The 19,230-nt window shown below is 40.7% G+C and overlaps 4 protein-coding genes and 1 pseudogene across 4 annotated transcripts; 3 read left to right on the top strand and 2 right to left on the bottom strand.

Annotated features, from left to right (window-relative positions):
* Nucleotides 1-379: 379 nt before the first annotated feature.
* On the top strand, nt 380-3,165 carry SAG101 (senescence-associated gene 101). The gene is made up of 4 exons (XM_086241440.1): nt 380-568; nt 693-1,032; nt 1,133-1,690; nt 1,946-3,165. The coding sequence occupies exons 1-4, from the start codon at nt 558-560 to the stop codon at nt 2,753-2,755; spliced, it is 1,719 nt and encodes a 572-aa protein (XP_086097566.1). The 5' UTR covers nt 380-557; the 3' UTR covers nt 2,756-3,165.
* A 1,958-nt stretch (nt 3,166-5,123) lies between these two features.
* LOC147288660 (peroxidase 31-like) lies at nt 5,124-6,587 on the top strand. Its single transcript, XM_086240394.1, has one exon. It carries the CDS (start codon nt 5,235-5,237, stop codon nt 6,210-6,212), a length of 978 nt encoding a protein of 325 aa, XP_086096520.1. The 5' UTR covers nt 5,124-5,234; the 3' UTR covers nt 6,213-6,587.
* Nucleotides 6,588-8,319: 1,732 nt separating this feature from the next.
* On the bottom strand, nt 8,320-10,805 carry LOC147288659 (RING/U-box superfamily protein with ARM repeat domain-containing protein). Its single transcript, XM_086241114.1, has one exon. It carries the CDS (start codon nt 10,154-10,156, stop codon nt 8,450-8,452), a length of 1,707 nt encoding a protein of 568 aa, XP_086097240.1. The 5' UTR covers nt 10,157-10,805; the 3' UTR covers nt 8,320-8,449.
* A 501-nt stretch (nt 10,806-11,306) lies between these two features.
* On the top strand, nt 11,307-12,860 carry LOC147288658 (uncharacterized). The gene has a single exon (XM_086241030.1). The coding sequence runs from the start codon at nt 11,307-11,309 to the stop codon at nt 12,858-12,860; it is 1,554 nt and encodes a 517-aa protein (XP_086097156.1).
* Nucleotides 12,861-18,066: 5,206 nt separating this feature from the next.
* Nucleotides 18,067-18,967, bottom strand: LOC147288657 (TATA-box-binding protein 1 pseudogene; annotated as a pseudogene).
* Nucleotides 18,968-19,230: the final 263 nt, after the last annotated feature.

Genomic DNA, 19,230 nt, shown 5'->3' with positions numbered 1-19,230 from the left:
AAATGACCAATATACCCTGCCACATCAGCAAAATAGACGGAAGTTGAGACGGAAATTGGACGAAGGGGTACATTAGACTAACGTTGTAACTGTTAGGGGGTAAATTGATAAAATTAATAAGTCAGGGGGCACATTAGGAATGGGATCATAGTTCAGGGGGCAAAAATCATAATAAGCCTAAAAAATATGGTCAATGGCCATTTGCGTATGAAGAAGTAGGGACCACTGGACTATAGAATATGTTTACGCGTTAGAGAAGAAGACAGCATCTAGCAAAGGCCGTCGGAGAAACTTCCAAAAAGTTACTTGTGATCTAGTTGTGGACGTTGGAGAAGACTTGCTATTAATCGTCTTTGGGTGAATTTCGTACAGGTTAAGCTTCAAAGTATTTTGGCCAAAAAAAAAAGAAGAAGAAGAAGCTTTAAAGTATTTGGTGGGTTAAGCTTTAAAGTTGACGTTGATCTCATTATTCAGACTTTAAAAAGACCTCAGCATTCTGCTTTTCCATCATTCATTTTCTTGTGTTTCTAAGCAGATAGATCGGACAAAGCTTGAAGATGAGCTACCAGTAAGTTAACTCCAATGCTATTCTTCTTTCCTCACTGGCTCTTGTTTTTGTAAATTTCAGTTAGTTTTTAGCTTACCATCACCATGTCTTACTTTGTACATTGGTTTTTGTTGTTGATTGACAGATACTATGGTGGGATAGAATTAGCAAACTTGCTGGTGACCTCTGATCCTCTAAACCAGTCATGGGATGCGATTGCGAAGCAAAAGCGAGACATTAGTCCAAATGCAGAAGATCCTGATTTCTTATATATTAATGGAACTCAAGAATCAAATTGTACCACCATCATAACTTTTGGCACTTCATCCATGTGTCTTCAAGAACCACAAGGCTTGGTTTCTTCATCAACTCTTAAGGACTTTGAATTTCTGTGCAGCAAAAAGAATCCATCTTTCTCCATCAATGAAGCTGTAGTCAGCCTCTTTGACAGGCACCGTGAAAAGCTCTTTCTTCTGAAACAGGAAGTGTGTACCTCTCTAACTCTTCTTTGCTTTCTCATCAAACCCCTTTTGCTTCATTTAACAGCTTGTAAATTTGAATATGTAACTTTTTATAATGTTTCAGCTGGTACAAATGGCTGAAAGGAAAGATTCCCCTTCATTAATAATTATCACTGGACACTCTATGGGAGGTTGTGTGGCTACCCTCTTCACCTTATGGCTATTGGAGGGCCTCAATTTATCAAAAGCCAAACGGCCCCTTTGCATTACTTTCGGTTCACCCTTTATTGGCGATGAAGTCCTTCGACAATCTGTATTACAATTCTCAATTTGGGATTCTTGCTTCTTGCATGTAGCCTCTACCCAAGATCCTGTAGCCTATAAACTCTTCCTATCTCAAGCTACTAATGTTTATAAGTCTTTTGGAACATTCTTATTATGCTCTGCTTCAGGCTGTGCTTGTTTTGAGGAAGCAGATTCCATTTTGCAACTGTTGGTGGCAACCAACTCCCAAAGTGCAGCTCAAAACCTAGATCCTAGTTTTGATTATGGAGAAACTTTGAAACATCTCAAGCTTAAGGCACTTTGCAAAGAGATCTCCGAGTTGGATAAACCGGGAATAGATCCAATTAAAGCCGCCGTTAGCACACTTCTGATAGCAGTTGGAGTTGTCTGCACACAGGTACCACAATTTCAGTACATTGACCATATATTTTCAGTGTTTCATTCATGCTATAACTAATGCATACTTGTGCAACAACTATAAAAAGGAAGTAGCGTTCTCCTTTCTTTTTTGGGAAATGATATTTCTTGTAAGGCTAACAATTCCCCCTTTAGAAAGAAACAGAAAAAAAAAACTATTCCTTTGTTTTTTCTTTTGAGGATATTTTTGTTTCCAACTTCTTCCTGAACTCATTTCTAAATGTCATTGTAACAGGAACAACCCAAAAAAGACATCGAGAAAAGGATGGAAAAATATCACACCAAAATAGCAATTCAAAAGAAGAAGGCTTCCGAAACCTCAAGGAAATTGAATGACATGAAAATATACATGGCCTACATGGAGTGGTACAAGAAGGAGTCCAAATATTTTAAGATTGGATATTATGACAGGTACAAAAAGCAGCTTTATCCGAGTGACATTAAAGTTAACGAGTATACGAAGAAGCTGTCTAATTACTGGGAGGACACAGTTGCAGAAGTAGAGAACAATCCCCAAAAAGATGGAGCCACCTTTCGGACTCGCTGGCTTATGGCGGGCACAAACTACAGAAGGATGGTTGAACCACTTCACATTGCGGAGTACTACAGGGACAATGGCGCCAACAATTACCAGACTAAAAAAAGACACAGGCATTTCAAGCTGTTAGAGCGATGGCTGAAGGAAGAACCTGAAAAGAAACCTAAACCTGAAGCCAGAAAACAGGATGTGACTTCTTGTCTAACTGATGATTCTTGTTTTTGGGAACATGTTGAGGAGGCTCTCATCTCATGCAATGTGCTGAAGAATCAGGGGTCAAGTAATGAAGAGAAAGAAAGTTCCAAGCTGAAGTTGAAGGAGTTTGAGGGTTATGTGTTGGATGCCATCAAGAATTATGCAGTGACCCCTGACATTTTCTTGAGGGACAGCACCTTTATGACATGGTGGAAGGAGTATCAGGGAATTGGTGGAGGCTCATGTAATTCATCACTCACCCAACTCATGAAGCCTGACACTTACCCCTTGTATGAGATGGGGCGTCTATAAGGAGGTTTATGCTCGCAGCTATAATAAAATTTGTGCTTTCTTTTCTGTCTTTCCCGGTCTTGTGGTGATTCAATAAAATTGCTGCTGCTGATGTGCTAAGGGACTGCAATGGTACTTGGAAATTGGGTTTTTCTGCCAATCTGGGAATTGAAATGCAGCAGCTGAAGAGCCTTGTCACTGGTTGTGTTCAGCATGGCTAGGCTTTGGGCTCCTTCAGGGGTTAGCTAGGCCCATTTTGGTCACTTTGTTGGTGACACTAGGCCCGTTTGACTTGTTTGTAGTTTGTTAATTTATATTTTACCCATAAGAAAATAAGATTTTCAATCTACATTAGCTAATTATACGAAAAGTCAAAAGAGAAATGAAGAGATGAATCTAGAAATGACATTACATGTGAGTTTGGGATTCAATTAATACTTGGTAAAATTTGCAAACTGAAAAAAGACTCAAACATTTCATTCTTTTGGAGAAATGGCTCAAGGAAGTAGAGAAACCTGAAAACAGAACGTGGGGGTCTTGCCTGACTGATGATTCTGGAGGAGGCTCTCATCTGATCATCTCATGCAAGTTGCTGAGGAATCAGGAGTCGAGTTATGAAGAGAAAGAAGGAGCCAAACTGGAGTTGAACAAGTTTGAGGGTTATGTGTTGGATGGCATCAACAATTATGCAGTGTCCCCTGAGATTTTCTTAAAGAAGAGCAGCTTTATGAGTATAAGGGAATTGTCGGAGACTCATATAGCTCACCACTCACCCAACGAATAAGGAGGTTTATGCTTTTTGGTTTTTCCCTTGTCAGTTTTTCGGTGTTTGAATAAAATCCAGCACTGCTGTTTGTGTTAAAGCCTTTAAGTAATGACTCGTGGGAAACAAATGCTAGGAAAAAAAGTTAGGACTCTTACCATCTTCCAATTACACGAAAAGTTAAAAGAGAAAATGGAGATGAATCTAGAAATGCCATTACATGTGGGGTTGGGATTCAATTAATGCTTAGTAAAGATGTAGCTGTAAGCTGTGTGCATGATGCATGCCTGGAGTAATAAGGATGAGCTGTTGATTTAGACATAGCCGTACAAATATGATCACTACCGAAAATTAGGAAAATAGACTAAATAAATATGGGAACAACTCCAGCTTAGGTGGGACCAGCATGCACATGCTTCTGTAATTGTACAGCAACCAAGCTAACTCTGTAATTTCACCAACCTTTTTGTTTTGATTCAACATTTCAACCTTTTCTTCCTTCTTTCCCTGCTGTGCACTGGCATTGTGTTTTTTTTGTTGAAAATGACTCAAAAATTTCCACTTTATGAATTTACTGTCTGATAAAGAATGTAGAGGCCTAGAGGGTGAAACAAAAACCAAAAAGAAAGTAGAAAAAGTTGATGCCCCATGCAATTGAAGCATTGTGAGCATTTGATTCGGTGACTGACCAAGTCCACGTCTAATAAGTCCAGCACATAATTCGCCCCTGGATCCATTCATTCATAAATACAACAAGATCACCGCGATTTATGAACAGAACAGAACAGAGCATGGCATGGGACCCATTTGAACAGCCGTGCGATGCTGTTGTGTCGTTAAGGTACTGGCCATGTTGAGTTTTATCAATGCATGCTCCGTCATGTGACTCATGAAATTTGCGCCAAAAACAAAACCTACTCCCCTTCAGCTTTCTACCCAGTGGACCCTCCTGCTAGCTATTAATGGTATGTTTATTAATTCGTAATAAAAATTAAAATATAAAATTAAATTTTAATTATGAATTATTTTTTTATTTATTAATTATATAAAAATATAAATATAAATAGAGTCCACATGAAATTATGAATTCAACTTCTTAATTTTGGAGGAATTAGACTTTTGATGAAAGGTGATAATCTAATTCCTTATTTTGGAGGAATTCAATTTTTTATATATTTCCTATTATACATTTTCATTATTTACTAACATATAAAATAATTTATTAGAAAAAAGGCATTTTAGTAATCAAATATTCATGTGATATCATGATTTCAAATAATTTAGTAAACAACTTCAATGTAAATTCAATTCCTTCTCAATCTAATTCCTATTCAATTTAACTCCTTCTCAGCCTAATTCTTTGTCAATTCAATTTTTTGTGATAATGGGATTAGTAAACATAGATAAGTTACTAACTCAAATGAATTTATGGCAAATCAGCAAGGACATTTCCGTAATTCCAGTGAGCTTAAATATCCATCGATATGCGTAATCCACGCGCCCAAAAGCACGCTTCCCGTGATTGGTGGTGCATGGAAACGCGCGTGTACGCGCTCTGTCCCTCTCTCTCCCGTAAAACCCTCTTTAATCGCCAAAGCCATCGACCACACTCGCTCTCCGTCTCTCTTACATACACAGACAGACAGACACACACACACACTCTCTCTCTCTCTCTCTCACTGCCTGAAGCCTCTCTTCTCCAAAAGCTTAAAGCGAGCTACGCCAGCAACAACAGCAATGGCAGCGATCCTCATTGTCCTGCTCACATCTGTATTACTCGCTCTGAGTGAACCCACCGAGTCTCGACTCTACAGCAACTATTACCGCAAAAGCTGTCCTCGATTCAACCAAATCGTCCAAGACACGGTGACGAACAAGCAGATCAACAGCCCCACGACGGCCGCCGCCGCGCTCCGGCTGTTCTTCCACGACTGCCTCCACAACGGGTGCGACGGCTCCATCCTGGTATCGTCCACGCCTTTCAACAAGGCGGAGCGCGACGCCGACATCAACCTCTCCCTCCCCGGCGACGCCTTCGACGTGGTGGTCCGCGCCAAGACCGCCCTGGAGCTCGCCTGCCCCAACACCGTCTCCTGCGCCGACATTCTGGCCGTGGCCACACGCGACCTCGTCACCATGATGGGTGGGCCCTACTACAACGTCCCCCTCGGCCGCAAGGACGGCCGCCTCTCCAAGGCTTCCGCCGTCGAGGGCACCCTGCCCCGACCCGAAATGCCCGTTTCCCAGCTCATTCGGATCTTCGGGTCGAGGGGTTTCTCCGTACAGGAAATGGTGGCCCTCACCGGGGCCCACACCATCGGTTTCTCGCACTGTAATGAATTCAGCTCCGGGATCTACAACTACAGCAAGGCGTCGCAGTACGACCCGCAGTACAACCCGAGATTCGCAGCCGGGTTGCAGAAGGCGTGCGCGGACTACCGGAAGAACCCCACCATTTCGGTTTTCAACGACATTATGACGCCCAACAAGTTCGACAACAACTACTTCCTCAACCTCCCCAAGGGTTTGGGGGTTTTGAAGTCGGACCACGCTTTGTACAACGACGAGAGAACGAGGCCGTTTGTGGAATTGTACGCCAAAGATCAGAACACCTTCTTCCAGGCATTTGCTCGAGCCATGGAGAAGCTCAGCGTGTACGGGATCAAGACCAGTAGGAGAGGAGAGATTAGGCACAGATGCGATGAGTTTAATTAATTAATCAATTCGTTCGTTCAAATAATTAAAGGAAAATCAAAGGACTTGTTTTCGTTGTTGCTTTTGTGCTTTTCAAGTCACATTCAGTTGAATATGTATACATGTTTTGTATTAAGGTGGGGGTATTTGTTGAGCTTAAATATACATATTTATACATTCTGTGAAATCTGCGTTTTGGGTTTCAATTTTTCTTCATTCTTCTTGTTTGTTTCATCGCAACATTTTTGAATATTTGAATTTTGCAATTGAATTGATCTTCATGGCTCCTCGTATTGTGTTGTTTGTTTGTGTTTTATGTTAAGGTAATGGACAAATACTTGTGTTTACCGTTTGTTAATTTACTGTGATTGAATAATACAGATTTGTTTTAGGAAAGTGTGTTTGTGGAAACACGAAAGAGGTTCATTCAAGTAATGGCATGGATTGAATAAAATCAAGATTAAAATAATGTAACAAGTTAATTAAAGTAGGGAGCTTGCTGAAGTTTTCAGTTGAATTTTGTCTCTTGTTTATGTCTTTCCTCAAGAAATTGTTTAAGCGTTACATATTTTGGTAAAACAAACAAGTATAATTGGCTGGAGCCTATTTGCATGTGCCTTGCATATTTTATGGATATTATGCCAGACTTGCCTTTTATATATTGCTGGAACAGCTTCTCAAGTTCTAGGAAGGCTACAGTCAAACCAGCAACATCTGACACTCATGTGGGTTTTGATTATATTATGGCAATAACATTGTCCCTTCGATTATAAGACAACATATGGAAAAGAAAATCTCTATAATAATACGTAATTTTGGAGAGTTCATTTATAATAGAAACATTGCAGATTTAACCATAAAAAGATTTATATTTGAGTAGTGGAAATATCTGAAAAAATCTATATTCTTTTTTTTTTTTTGGCCAAAGAAAAAAAAATCTATATTCAAGTAGTGGAAAGACGTAGTTTATATGGCAAAATTCTCAAATTTGGGAAGACCTTGGATGCCATTCACCCAAGAAATCATTGCCCCAATCATGTCGAACTTAGTTAACTAATAATGTTATTAACAAGTATCCTAGATTTCTGGTCTTTATTAATCTATTTAAATCTTAAACAAGCTAATAAATAATAAATTGCCATATAAAATAGAAGATAGTATTAGAAATTAGCCTATGAATTTTAGTCCACTTAGCTTGTTTGCTGCAATTCAATTAAAGACTTGGTAGAATAGTTTTTTCTCAACATGGTTCCCATTACTCTTTTAATATATACTTATATCAATCTTTTATCCAAAAAAACAAAAAGACAAGGGCTATCAGTCCTTACTCTTTTTCTATCTGCGTGTATCATTGGATGTTGAAAGTTTGAAACCCAAAAGCCAGCTAAGGGAAAGTCAATGAAGGTTGGGCCTGCAACTATTAAGAAGCTGCAGGTGGACAGGCTTCGGCACTCGGCCTCATATGAGTTTGGACTCTTTAGCCCTATAATATCTCGTTGGGCAGTTTTTTTTTTTTAATTAATCAATTACCATTTGTTCATGAAATTTAAATTCATAACTTCTTGCAATAATAGGAGATTAGGTGCTATCTACTCAATTATTAGTTATATCCCAAAATTCAGATCAAAAGAAATACCATGTTGTAGTTAACATCATTTCATGTTCATTTAGAATCTAGAGGAGCAAGGCCACAAGGGGGATACAGGTCTTGTGCAGCTACAAATCCCACAAGTCCATTTTTTTTTTCCCGACCAAAAAAAATAATCAACTCTTTGATAAATGAAAATTCACGACTCACTTTTTGGCAAAAGCAAAAAGCAAGAGTCCTATACAGTGCTAGAAAGTAGAAAGTAGAAACGAGTAAGCTAACAAAGCTTTTATACAGTGCTAAAAAGCCCTTTTATTTACACTTTCACCATCTATAAACTTAGGTGAAACAAGTCATCAAGTTCAAGCCATTACTGCAAGATAAACCCATTCCGTAAAACCTCTCCAATAATCACAACAACCTGTAAAAGCCAAACCTAAAAAAATTTGTTTTTTTCAATTTAATGTTTTTATCTAGTCCCGTATTTACAACTGAACAATGTAAATGTTTAATTTTCAAATGGTTCAAAACAATGTGGTTCACAGTTTTTGTGATATAAACTTAAGTTTGAAACTATACATTGTTCAAAGGGGAAACATAAGGACTAAATTAAAACATTTCAAAAATTATAATGTTTAAAAATGTACTCTAAAAAACTAGAACTCTGTACTCAAAACTCGGACGAGTTGACTACAGACCCACCCAATCCACCACCGAGTTGACGCCGAGTTCGACTTCCCGATCTCGAGTCAAGCAATTCCTCCCAATCTACCTCCTCTTCTTCTTCCTTCTCTCTCAATCTCATCATCTCTGATATTCTCCTCGCCTTCTCCCTTGCCCGAACAGTCCCCGTTTTCTCCACCTCCCTTAATACATCCGTCACCCCGGCCGCCTTTGCCAACCCTTTAAACCTCAAACCCCCATGACTCAGTCCATACAATGTGGCCACACAACTCTCCTGAGTCAACCTCGAGTCAAACTCATTCCCTCTCAAAATACCCACCAAACATTCTACCCCACCTGAATCCAACATTGCGGCCCACCCGTCCGCACATGAACTCAAGTTGCTCAATATGAGCAATATCCGACCCGTCATATGACTCGACTTAACCATTCTCAATAGAACCGGAATGCACCCGAGTTTAACTAACTTAGAACGGTTACTCTGAACGAGTGAGAGATGGTACAAAGCAAGTGCCGAGTCATGCCGAGTCCGCTCACCCTCGGATCGGAGTAAGTGAAGCAAAGGTGGCAAAGCACCCAAAACGCCAATAGCGGTCTTACAATCGTCGTCAAGCGCCAAACTAAAGAGTGCACCGGAAGCGTGTTCCTGCGCCTCAGGGGATCCAGCCTTAAGCACATCAATCAGAGGAGGGAGAATTCCTGACCGTACGATCTTAATCTTGTTTGACTTTTCCAATGAAAGATTGACCAACGCTGCGACCGAGTTCACCTGAACACCGGTGTACCTGGACACGATCAGAGGTTTTAAGGAGGAAAGAATGCGAGGGGTGCAGAGGTGGGCCCGGGTGTCCTCTCTGGTCCGTGTGATCTTTCTCAGCGAAGCCAGAGCCTCCTCGATTTCGAACACGTGTGTGCTTTTGAGCTTGGCCAAGAGTTCGTCTTCCTCAGTGTTAGGGTTTAGGGTTTCGATTTCTGAGCAGGAAGACGACGGGGAAGAGTAGCAACTCGGCTGAGTCGAGAACGGCAGAGGTGGATTCAACAAGGTTGCGGCGGTCACCGATTCTTCCGAGCTCGAGTGGAAGTGAGTCGGACGCCGAGTCAACTCGGTGGCCGCGTGATTGAGATTCACTGTGGGTTTTTCCTTAACACCCTGGATCAACAACTCGTTCTCAGAAATCACGAGCTTCTGAAGTTTGGGTTTGCTTTTCATTTTGATTTCGTTCTGGGACGCCATGGACGCCCGGACAAGCTTCTCGGCGGAGTTGAAATCGAGTGGTTTGGGAGGGTCTACTGAGGAATTGCGGCACCAGTTGAGAATGGTGGATTTGAGGGCAAGATTGGGGATGACGGAGGAGAAATCGGGTGGGGGAGAGTCCATGAGAGTGGGTGTAAAGTTTAGAGCTTTGCAGGCTTGGACGCAGGCACGTTCGAAGGTGTGGCCTGAGGAGACGATGACTGGGTCAGCCATTAGAGAGCCAGAGATGGGACAAAGGAACTCTTTTGGGGGTTGGGGCTTTGTGGGTTTTGATGGTTTTGATGGAATTGCAGATGAGGACCTGTGGAAGAGCTTCCATTTCCGCCTGGGGCTCGAAGTGGTGGTTATCTCTGTCACTCTGTCTGTGTTCTCAAAAACCCATTCGTTTTCTATGGATTTGTGGACCATCAACTTCATCAAACCCTCTTGAAACTCCATATGTGAACACGTAACACAATCCCTTGTTCAACTTTGTAGGGAAGTACCAATGAAAGACCTGAGCTTTAAGCTCAAGTAATGATGATGATGATGCTGCTTAATCCCCATGATCTTTAATCCTTTGGGAAAGAAGCGGATTTTAAGACGCCAAAGACGAAGAGATTATGTTTCCGATAAGCAGAAATATCGAGGTTGCAGATATTGTGGACAGATTCAACAGAAAGAGAAGAGAAAAGAAGAGAAGCAGAAGGAGATTGGTAGGCTTTAGAGATAGAGTTTGTTGGGGATACGGTGGATGTGGGTTTGAATGAGAGAGAAACAATTGAATTGGAATTTGGGGTTGTATGCGGGTGTCTGCTGGAGCCTGGGAATGAAGGGAATGGGATTCAGATTCCTCTGCTTTCGGAAAATTAGCCCAACCAGATTCAGACCTATAAAACTCAACCGCTTGTTTCCTTCCTTCTTCAGCTTCACTTTCAACTTTCAGGTATTTACGTAAGTAATTTCCCCTTCATTTTTCTCTTTCCTGTTGGACTTTGGAGGTGGGAAAGTGAAATGTTACCATATTATGCTCTTGCTGTTCATTTGTACTCTTTCATTTGTTTAATGGAAGTTTCAAGTTTCTCATAAAAAAAATATTATGCTGTTGCTGTTGATTCAAGTACAAATTTACAATAATGGAACACGATGTTTTATATGAGTTTCACAGGAACTCAACAACTTATAGGTGTTACTTGTTAGTCCAAAAAAGAAAAAAAAAAAAAAAAACTTATTGGTGGACCCATTTCTTCTTCCCTTGCAGACCATGAATCAAAAACATTAATTTTCTCTGGTTTTTACATATATTTTTCCATGAATAATTTGTAAGCATGTCTGCTATTGAGGAAGAAGATTCTAAGTGATTGACATTCCTTGAATATAGGGATTTTATGTATATGGGATAGAAAATATAGAGAATGCTTTCCTATTCTAAGTAGACGTGTTGTACAAGAATAGGGTTGCTATTGTATATAAGGATGTAACCTTCTTTGAATTAATTGAATAGAAAATCACTTTCAACCATAAACTTTACATGGTATCAGAGCGGCTACGCTCTTGAGACCTGAAATTCTAAAAACCCTAGAGAAACACAAACACAAACCTTACCCCAATGGCTGAAGAGGATGCATCCAAAGCCGTGATTCAATCCGAGCCGCAGGGATCAAAGTCCAAAACGCCTTGGGAGAATTCGAATCATCCACTCTGTATCCTTCCTTCGGATCAGCCAGGGACTGTTCTTGCTGAAATTCTGGAAGGAGATAACTATGTGACATGGGAGAGTTCGATGCAGATGGCTCTCGTGATTAAGAACAAGATGGGGTTCATTGATGGATCCCAAGAGAAACCAACTCACAACCCTCCCGAGCAGCTGCAATGGGAGAGATGTAACACACTGGTGAAATCGTGGCTTATAGCTGCGATGTCGAAGGAAATTTCAAAAAGTGTGATTCACTGCAAGACTGCTAAAGCTGTTTGGGATGACTTAAAGGAGAGATTTGCTCAAGTCAATACAGTCTCTCTTTATGAACTGGAATCTTCCATATATACTTGTGAACAGGGGACGAGCTCCGTAACCACATTCTTTACGAAGCTTAAAGGCCTTTGGGATCAAAAGGAGGCGCTCTGTAAACTTCCAGCTTGTACTTGTGATGCGAATGAAGCTGTGAAGAGTTATGTAGACACTCAGATGACATTGAAGTTCCTAATGGGTTTAAATGATAATTTTGCTCATACCAGAAGCAACATTATAGGAATGGAACCTTTTCCCAATTTGAACAAGGCGTATTCTTTAGCACTGCGACATGAGAAGCAACTGGAGGTATCAAGTACCAAGCCAACTGCTGCAACTGAGAGTGCTGCGTTTGCAGTCAAGAAGTCTGGAGGAGAAGGGAATCGGTTCACTCGAGAAGGCACAAGGGCAAGAAGATGGTGTGAAAAGTGCAAAGTGGACAACCATGATACTCAATACTGTAGAGCACACCTAACGTGTACCTTCTGTGAAGGTACTGGCCATTCTTACAATTTTTGTAGGCGGAGGAAGAAGCTGATGGGGGAAACCACAAATAATGGGAAGCGAGAAGGACAGAACTCCAAGTCCAGGGCCAATTTCGTTGGTGAAGGAAAAGAAGGAGACATGACCGACTTTCCTCTTTCACAAGGGGAGTGTCAACAAATGATTGGGCTATTAAACAAGATCAAGAATGGGGCTGGTAATTCCAATGAAGGCAGACACCTATTGGAGATGCTGAATTCATCATCTTCTTCTTCCACAAATCTTGTCGGTAACATTCCAAATTATGAGGAGATGTCAGGTACAATTTGTGCTGTTTCACAAAATAATAAGCAAGTAGTATGGATATTGGATAGTGGTGCCAGTGATCATGTGGTATGCAATTTTGATTTACTCACCCATGCTAAAGCGGTACATAATCGCAGCGTGCGTCTACCTAATAACACCAGGTTGCACGTGTCACATGTTGGGACATGCAGTTCGTTTTTCACCCAACTTCACACTCCACAATGTCCTATGTGTTCCCCTATTTTACTTGAATCTCATATCTGTGAGCAAGCTAGTATTGGATTCTTTTTACGTGACTATATTCATTCGACGAGTTTGTTTTGTACAGGACCTTCGCTCGGGCGCGGTGATTGGGACGGGAGCTGAACGGGAAGGGCTTTACTGTCTGACAATGCCTAAGGAAGGAACATGCAACGTCGTCCACACCAAACAACAAGAACCTTGGCATGAAAGATTAGGCCATCCCTCTCGCAAAGTTTCATCGTTATTTCCCTTCTTGCACAATAAAGCTAGTGATTCAAGCCGTTGTTCCATTTGTCCTCTAGCCAAACAAACTCGCAATCCATTTCCTTTGAGTACATCTATTAGTAATGGTTGTTTTGAATTAATTCATGTTGATATTTGGGGTGGGTACCATGTTCCCACTATTTCTGGTGCTAAGTATTTCCTCACTATAGTTGATGATCACACAAGATGCACTTGGGTTTATCTTATGCATCACAAATCAGAAGCTAGGCAGTTACTCATTTCTTTCATTTGCATGGTTGAAACACAATTTGATATCAAAGTCAAAATTGTTAGGAGTGATAATGGTCCGGAATTTCAATGTGTTGATTTTTATTCTTCAAAGGGAATTTTGCATCAAACAAGTTGTGTTAACACACCACAACAAAATGGTATCGCTGAACGCAAACATCGTCATCTTCTCAATGTAGCTCGAGCACTCCTCTTCCAATCCAATCTTCCTAAAGAATTTTGGGGTGATGCCATACTCACTGCTGCCTATTTAATTAACCGTACCCCATCGTCTGTTTTACAAGGACAAACTCCATTCGAAAAACTCTTCCACAAAGCACCCACCTATACTCATTTGCGAGTTTTTGGATGTCGCTGCTTTGTTTCCTCTCATCCACTCAAACCGAGCAAATTTGATCCTCGCTCAAGGGAGTGCATTTTTCTAGGATATCCTAGTAATCAAAAGGGGTACAAAGTCTATTGCATTGAAGAACAGAAAACACTAGTTTCTCGGGATGTCATATTTTTTGAGCATGAGTTTCCCAGTCCAACTCCAAGTCTATCTTCTGAATCAGTTCCACCTCGGTTTACTCCTCTCTCCTTGCCCATCAGTTCCCACAACCTTCCTATTTGTGAGGATGATACTTCTGAGCCCATCCCTGAGCCAACTCCACTCCAGGCCGATCTCTCTACACCTTTTTCTCCTACTCCACACGCACCCACCCCTGCCGACACCCCATCTCCAGACATATCTCCATCCCTAGTCATCTCTCCACATCCTCTTGTGCCACCACCACATACTTCCGCGCCTGCTCCGCCTCCCCGACGGTCTAGCCGCGCCACCACAGTACCCACTACGTTGCAGGACTTCCATATTGAGGCCAAGCTTCCTTCCCGCTCCCCATCGTCACCGTCTCCGAGCACCGAAGGTTCCTCTGGTACGCCTCATTCTCTTGCTCAAGTTCTTTCATATACACAGCTTTCACAGGATCATAGAAACTTTGTGGCTAACATTTCCCTTGTCAAAGAGCCTCACACTTTTTCTCAGGCTGCCACTGACCCAAAATGGCGTGAGGCCATGAACAATGAGATTGCTGCTCTCCAACTCAACAAGACTTGGAGTATAGTTCCTCTTCCACCCGGGAAGAAGGCTATTGGATGTAAGTGGGTATACAAGGTGAAGTACAACCCTGATGGCACTGTTGAACGGTATAAAGCAAGACTCGTTGCGAAGGGCTATAGTCAGGTGGAAGGGATTGATTACCACGAGACATTTGCACCCGTCGCAAAATTGACTACAGTCCGGGTTCTTCTCAGCTTGGCTGCCATGCAAAATTGGCATGTTCATCAACTAGACGTTAACAATGCTTTCCTGCAAGGTGATCTTTCTGAAGAAGTCTACATGGACATTCCTCCTGGTTTTGGACGAAAGGGGGAGAACAATGTCTGCCGTCTGCACAAGTCGCTGTATGGACTCAAGCAGGCTTCCCGCCAGTGGTTCTTGAAGCTTTCCGCTGCTCTTCACACCGGCGGCTTTCATCAATCTTGGGCAGACTACTCTTTGTTCGTCCGCAACCAGCAGGGAAGGTGTACAGTTTTGTTAGTATATGTGGACGATGTGATTGTGGCAGGAAACAATTTAGAGGACTTGTTGAAGACAAAGCATTTTCTTGCAAAGTGCTTCAAGTTAAAGGACTTGGGCAAACTTCGATACTTCCTTGGCATAGAAGTGGCACGGTCGGACAGGGGGATGGTACTCAGCCAACGCAAATATGCATTGGAAATCCTAGAAGACTCTGGTTTCTTGGGAGCTAAAACTTCGAAAGCTCCTTTTGATCAAAATTTGCAACTGACACATGAAGAAGGAGCTGAGCTTGCTGATGCGTCTCAATACCGTAGGCTCGTAGGTAGGCTTATATATCTAACCATAACCAGGCCCGACCTTGCATATTCGGTGCATGTCTTAAGTCAGTACATGCATAAACCTCGAAAGCCGCACCTAGAAGCTGCATACAAGGTATTACGGTATGTCAAGCATACCCCAGGGCAAGGAATTCTCTTGCCTTCTTATGGACGGTTGGAACTAGAAGCCTTTTGTGATGCTGATTGGGCACGTTGCAAAGATACTCGAAGATCCACCACGGGCTATTGTATTTTCTTTGGTAATTCCCTTGTTTCGTGGAAGTCAAAGAAGCAGAGCACGGTGTCTAGGTCCAGCGCTGAAGCAGAATACAGATCGATGGCCACCACAAGCTGTGAAGTAACTTGGCTTCGCAGCTTACTTCAAGATCTATATGTTCCACAGAGCAAACCCACCAGGTTATTTTGTGACAACAAAGCAGCAATTCATATCTCATCAAATCCGGTTTTCCATGAGAGGACTAAACACATCGAAATTGATTGTCATGTTGTAAGAGAGAAGGTGCAACGTGGAGTAATCAAAACGCAGTACATTCGAAGTAGTGAGCAACCAGCAGATCTTTTCACCAAACCACTGGTTTTGAAACAGTTCAAAATGCTATTACACAAGTTGGGTGTCATCAATATCCACTCCAACTTGAGGGGGAGTATTGAGGAAGAAGATTCTAAGTGATTGACATTCCTTGAATATAGGGATTTTATGTATATGGGATAGAAAATATAGAGAATGCTTTCCTATTCTAAGTAGACGTGTTGTACAAGAATAGGGTTGCTATTGTATATAAGGATGTAACCTTCTTTGAATTAATTGAATAGAAAATCACTTTCAACCATAAACTTTACATCTGCATAAGTAAGTAATCTTTACTGTTTCCTCCCATTGATAAAATAATATTCATATTCCTAATTTACTTAGATTTAGAGTAAAGCATTGCATGCAGTGTTACACATGCCTCTATTGTAGTATGTCTAATGACTTTGGCCTTTGTAGAGTCAACAGTGAACTATGAAATGAAAGCAATAGCAGTCAAAACAATTGACTAATTTCTTAGACATAAGAAAAAAAAAAAAAAACTGTGGAGAAGAATATCCATGAAGTTTATTCTTTGATTTAGTACCAAGCCTAGCCTGCCACAAGCCAATCCAATTTTCCTCCATATTTTGTTACATGGAAAGGCCAAAAGCTAAAATACTTTATTTCTTAGGCTAAATAGATAGCCAATTTTTTGTTCTTTTCTCTTCTATACATCATTTTCGAAAATAGAAGACAATGTGAGAACTATTGATGGTGTTTAGGGAATAATGATATGGCAGTTCTGCAATGAATAATATGTTTTCAAAATTTTGGAGGTGACTAGAAGCTTTGAGAAGAACTGATGTGGCATTTTCTGGACCATCCATCTCATAGATTAACCTTCTCATTGCCAACTTTCTAGACAAAATACATGCTGCTCCAGCCGCTTGATCCCACCACTGAAAGCTTAAAGAAAAGGTGCTCTTCACCCCCCCTTTTCTTCAAAAATTTTAATTTTGTGGGCATACGTCTCTGACTACTTTGCATGGAGATATCCAACTAAATCACGAGAAACGGCACCACTTTCATCATTATTGGTTATACTTAATTGTTAAGTTTCTGTAGCCTTTGATAGTTACTTTATCAGTGTTCTAGGCTGGATAGTATCTCCCTTTCTTTACCAAAGTGATTGATTCCTTTTCCATGGCCCACCCTTGACATAAACCAAGTTCTTTTTCTTTTTTGTTTTTATTTCTCCTTCCTTTTTGCCAGATCTAAAACAAGTTCTTAATTTGAAGATTTATTTAATAATTTTATAGTATTTTTTCGAAGTTATAGTGGAACTCTCTCCATTTTAATTGGTTGAAGCCAACTTTCATATTCGCATGATGAGAGAGCCATCATTTGAGTATTGTTGTCGATAATAATCAGTTTTTAGGGTTGTCAAATTTGCATTGCATTTTTTAACAAAGTTTTGTTTCCAAAATGGTTTTTCTGTTAAACAAATAAGAAAAATTAATTATCTTCTTAGTTGGCATCTAACTTTGTAACTTGCTTAATTCTACCTTGGTTGCAGTCATAAATTACCTGCACTTTTCACGTGAGGTTATGTTAATATTTAAGCCGTGAGAGGGCCCAAGGTCAATGAGCTTTGTCTTTTAGAATAACATAACCTGAAAAAGGCTTGAATAAAAATTATAAAATGGACATTTGAGACTTTTGAGTTGTAAGCATGTATGATTGATTGTATGCTTTAATAAGTAGGACCCCTTCCCCGCAGCAAGTTCCAACCGTGTCTTTTGCTCTAATGAAAATTCCATTACCATCCAATTACAGCATCTGGAGGGATCTTGGTGGCAGTCTAATTGTGTACTATATTGCGCTTTAAGAATTTTGGTTCTTTCGTCTTCTTTTGATATCATGCATAGGGTAGATTGATAAGGATTTAAACTTTATGAAAGTGTGTTGTACCTTTACAAATTGGCATCAACCTTTTTGTTTGCTAATAATAGTCCATGATCTTGCCCTTGTGAATTGTGATTCCATGGCCATGGGTAGGTTACATCTGAATGGTAAAGGGCATTATTTTTGGCTTGCCCCATCCCCCTCTGGTCCTTCATTTTGCTAGCTAGGCCCTTATAATGGATCCCTACTATCAGTTCCTAGTTACCAACTTAGCCTTGGTGTTTATGAGAGTGCCAAAACAGAATAGTTATTATAAACAATTGGAAAGCAGCACAAAAATTAGTATATGTGTAATTCAACAGTTCACTTTGAGAAAGGAACGGTTCAACAGTTCACCTGTTTCAACACTTCTTATCCTCTTCCCAGTTCTCAACCTGGGTAATTGTATAGTTCACATTAGAGAGTAAAAGAGGACTTTTTTGTGGGGTCTTTGCAAGTTTGTGGAGCAGGGTATTGGATTCTCGGACTGCAGCAATTTGAAAAAAGGAAAAAGGGAGCACCTTTGCTCCTCCAATTTCTCTCTTTGACAAGTAGTGCTATTTTTTGAAAGTGATGATTCCTGTGTTTGTATCGCTGTAGTTTGTGTGTTTGTATGGCTTATTACTAGGTGAAACAAACCATCACCATGAATTTACTCCAAAAAAAAAAAATGAAAATCTTCATTGACACTGTTATTTACAATCTCCACCAATGAACAATCTCCGTTGTTTGTTATTTACAATTCAATCCAGACCCAACTGTTACACAAGAGTACCATGCATTCCACCTCAAAACCATCTAGTAACACAGTTGCTTGCTGTGCTTCAATTCCCAAATTGTGTATAAAGTGGGTATTAATGTTCTCGAAGGCCGTGCATGTTTGTTCTCTTAGCTTGGCTTCTGTAAGAATAAGTTTTCCAGACCCAAAGATACGCAGCACAATGTTTGGTTGCTTCATCCGGGAAGAGTTTGAATTCAGAACTTGAGAAAGCACGAGCACCAATGAATATGCCAGAGCTTCAAGTCTTATGGGGAATTTAACATCACAAGAAGCAACTATGTTGCGGATTAGAAGTACTTGAACTTGACTTGGAACCCAAGTTGCTGGATGATTCGAGCATACTTGCGTGCTCTGCGGATTGTTGTTTGCTCTTAGCTCCTGTACAAACCAGGTTACCAGATGCAAATACCAATATAGTGGTCTCGGGGTCTCTTAGTCTCATAACCACAGCTGCTGCAAAACACTGGGGATTGTATTCTGCATTGGGACCTCGCAATGCAACGCCCTAGGATCCAATTTGCAGTCCAACTTGGCTGTGGAGAAGGGACAATCAAGGGTTTCTTGAAGCTGCCATTGCCATTAGTAGAACTGTAGAAGTAGCTTGGAGAACAAGAGGGGAATGTATGCGCTATAGTGACAAATGATCATTAAGACATACTATATTAACCCCCTTGGTTTATATAGCGTTGAGGATCGATGTCTTTTTCCTTGTCCTACAAGGAAAAGAAAAGGAGTTTTGAAGTGAATGTATATCTTTCTTCTCATCTAAGTTTTGAATTATCAAGTGGCCAAAAAAAAAGTTTGAATTATCAACATCATGGTCGGTTAGCAATAAAAGTTAT

Source organism: Dryas octopetala, chromosome 4, assembly GCF_963921425.1.
Source record: "Dryas octopetala chromosome 4, drDryOcto1.1, whole genome shotgun sequence".
NCBI classification, from domain to species: Eukaryota; Viridiplantae; Streptophyta; class Magnoliopsida; order Rosales; family Rosaceae; genus Dryas; species Dryas octopetala.
The sequence above is the reverse complement of the archived record's forward strand: the minus strand, read 5'-3'. Positions and strand labels throughout refer to the sequence as shown.

Coding starts and splice junctions, on each gene's coding strand:
- SAG101 (XM_086241440.1), top strand. Junction 1,033..1,132: donor TCTTTCTTCTGAAACAGGAA/GTGTGTACCTCT, acceptor ATAATGTTTCAG/CTGGTACAAATGGCTGAAAG. Junction 1,691..1,945: donor TTGGAGTTGTCTGCACACAG/GTACCACAATTT, acceptor TCATTGTAACAG/GAACAACCCAAAAAAGACAT.
- LOC147288660 (XM_086240394.1), top strand. CDS start 5,235: ATGGCAGCGATCCTCATTGTCCTGCTCACATCTGTATTACTCGCTCTG.
- LOC147288659 (XM_086241114.1), bottom strand. CDS start 10,156: ATGGAGTTTCAAGAGGGTTTGATGAAGTTGATGGTCCACAAATCCATA.
- LOC147288658 (XM_086241030.1), top strand. CDS start 11,307: ATGGCTGAAGAGGATGCATCCAAAGCCGTGATTCAATCCGAGCCGCAG.